The 2990-nt window shown below is 30.7% G+C and overlaps 1 protein-coding gene and 1 non-coding gene across 2 annotated transcripts; one reads left to right on the forward strand and one right to left on the reverse strand.

The window, feature by feature from the left end:
* The first annotated feature begins 991 nt into the window (after nucleotides 1-991).
* Nucleotides 992-1081, forward strand: LOC126693314 (small nucleolar RNA snR60/Z15/Z230/Z193/J17). Its single transcript, XR_007645303.1, has one exon. It is a non-coding gene; the product is annotated as a small nucleolar RNA snR60/Z15/Z230/Z193/J17 (small nucleolar RNA).
* Nucleotides 1082-2456: 1375 nt separating this feature from the next.
* On the reverse strand, nucleotides 2457-2990 carry LOC126692342 (protein ASPARTIC PROTEASE IN GUARD CELL 2-like). Its single transcript, XM_050387920.1, has one exon. It carries the CDS (start codon nucleotides 2988-2990, stop codon nucleotides 2457-2459), a length of 534 nt encoding a protein of 177 aa, XP_050243877.1.

Consider the following 2990-nt stretch of genomic DNA (forward strand, 5'->3'; position numbering starts at 1 on the left):
TAATTATAAAAAGTTTATAATAGGTATTAACTATTAAGTCTCTAATGTTAGTTTTTTTGAAATGAAACTTGCTGATTTTCTTGATCATAGTCTCTAACCAGGTGAGTTGTATGATAAAGTAATGTCGTGGCGTGCTTGCTAATTATTTCATTTTGTCATTACAGTAGATTATGAAATAATTGAAACCATATTATTGCAATGATATATTCATTGCAGTTTCGTGTTTGTTATTGCAATAGATTGCAAAAGAATAATATCAAATTATTGCAATGATAATTTCGTTGCAATAATCTATTAGTTCGAAATCTTCATTGCAATAGATTGCAAAAATAATTTATATCAATTTATTACAATGATTTCTTCATTTTAAGTTATTACAAAAACTTAATATCCATGACAAATTATTCAAACATGTCCCGGTTGTATATGTATATTATATTTTTGTGATTAATAATGGTGAAATTTTTAGTGGAAATTATAATGGTGGAGGATATTTGGGACATGGCTTCATCCAATGACTTCTAATTCCCCTTCAGGCAATGCAGTGGGATCAACCGCAGATGAACTTGCACATGTCGAGGTTGATTATGATATGTCTAATGGGGCTTATGATGGTTTTGTTTGTTGAACTTTCCTAAAAGAGTGTGTAAAAAGAAGAGCGAGTGAGAGATAATTTATTATGCTTTTAAGGATGTGAGTTTAAATTTGGAAAATAAAGGCTTTAGACTCTAGAGAAATTACATGGTTCTTACTATCACTTTTATCTAGTATTCTACCATTCTACTAAAATTTCACTAGTGGTCTACCATCCCACTCGAAATCTCTCACTTGCTTGAATTTATCATTTGACCACATAATGCATAATGTCAATGCTCTAAGTTTCTCCAGGTCCAAACAAACCATGCAATTGTGATTACATTTACCTACTTCCTTCCTTCTGAGGTATGCCTTTTTTTTATTGGTTTTTTTTTTTTTTTTTCATGTATCTTATATGGGTCATGTGATGATTAACACGCATAGTTCAGATGATAATCTGTGATTAACACATTGCATAGTCTTTCGCTCCTATCTAATGTCCCATCTCTCTTTCTTGTTATACATTTTTGCTTAACTTTTTCTTTTTCTTTTTTAATTTAAGGATTGGTAAATTTAATTGTGTTTACTGTATTCATTTTAATAAACAAGATATTGGAAAATTTTCAATAAAAAATTTTCCTTTAATGCTTTACCAAGGGCTATCAACTTTAATATATAGGTGGTTTTAACTTTTACTAGTTTATTTAATTGTTAGAGTCAAGAACTCTGTAGATATAGCCCTTGCAAAATTATAAGACTCTCTCTCTCTTTTTCTTATTGCAGTGACAGTGTAGTGTAGGGAACCATGGCCATGGTTGTTCTAGATAATGTTACTACGTGGGACGTGGGATTAACCCATGAAAGGCTTTCACGCAATAACCCATCCACTTTTGTCTTTCTTCAACACCCCAACTTCACTCATTGTCATATCTTGAGCGATGCTGAATATGATGAAGTTCAAGATCTAACCCAATTCCAAATAACCGGACTCACCACCATTGAGATTCTTCAAGAAGAATTTCTCCTTCGAGCCCTCAATTTATACATTTATTTTAATTCTTAATACAATTCTATTTTTTATATTAAAATAATAATTAAGAGAAAATTTTTTTTGTTGAGGATTATGAACATATCTCTGGTGCGATTGAATTTTAAAATTGTCTTGATTAAATTTCATTTATTTGGTAGTAAGAGATAAATTGGACAAGAAATTTTTACTCTTTCAATATGCATATGTACAAGTGTGGAGTTCTATTTTATTTGGTATTATGATGATACTATAATATTAATACAATATTTATTACTTTAACACTGGACTAAAAATGACTATATAGATAAAGGGAAAAGACAAGAAGTTGTAATAGATAATTATTTCATATTTTTCATTGCAATAGATTGTAAAATAATTGATATTATGTTATTGCAATGCTATCTTAATATTTGTTGTTGCAATAAATTGTAAAATAATTGATATCAGATTATTGCAATACTATCTCAATAATTTTCATTGCAATAAATTGTAAAATAATTTATATCAAGTTATTGCTATAGTATGTTAATATTTGTCATTGCAATAGATTTAAAAATAATTCATATCAAGTTATTGCAATAATATATTCGTTGCAATAAGCTATTATTTCAAAATTTTCGTTGCAATAGATTGCAAAAATAATTAATATCAAGTTATTATAACGATTTCTTCATTTTAAGTTTTTGCAACAAATTTCTCTAGTGCAGTAATGTATTAAAACTTTTATTGCAAAATTTTTTATAAGAACTTCCCCAAATACCATGTTTTCGAAAGCAAGGTTTCCCTGACTATAGCTTCTATCACCATAAATAACATCAAATATACAATGACTTGCTTGGCAATTCTTCTTCTAAAGCAAGTTGCAGACATAAGAGTTGCAGGGTATCTCCAAAAACGATGAAGAATGAGTTAGGTCAAATAAATGTTGGGAAAGCTGGGGACATAGGACACATGGTTGACATTGTACCCCACCAATGTCACTTCTAGTGTCTATAACTAAATATTGAGGCGTTGGAGGTGTACCAAGCCCTATTGGAATGAAATACTCTCCACTCCCTAAGTCTGAACCCACATCTTTCTTAAAACGTTTCACCTTAGGATAGTAAACTCCATCTTCATCTAATTGGTGAATAAGATTTGCCACCCTTTTGGCATTGCGTTTCATACACTGTTGAAAGCTACTAGGGTGAATCCTATCTCTATGTACCACTTCTAACTTCCATGATTTTCTCTCATTAGCAGGATTGGTTTGTGTCTCAACTAGTCCTATTTTAGCATTAAAGGCAATGGTGGAGGTGGAGGTATGGGAGGAGGTGAAGTTGGTAGTGGTGGTGGTGGTGATGGTGATACAAGCCAGTAGAAGAAAAAGAACTTGAATCGCCAT

Source organism: Quercus robur, chromosome 1 (assembly GCF_932294415.1).
Source record: "Quercus robur chromosome 1, dhQueRobu3.1, whole genome shotgun sequence".
NCBI lineage: Eukaryota > Viridiplantae > Streptophyta > Magnoliopsida > Fagales > Fagaceae > Quercus > Quercus robur.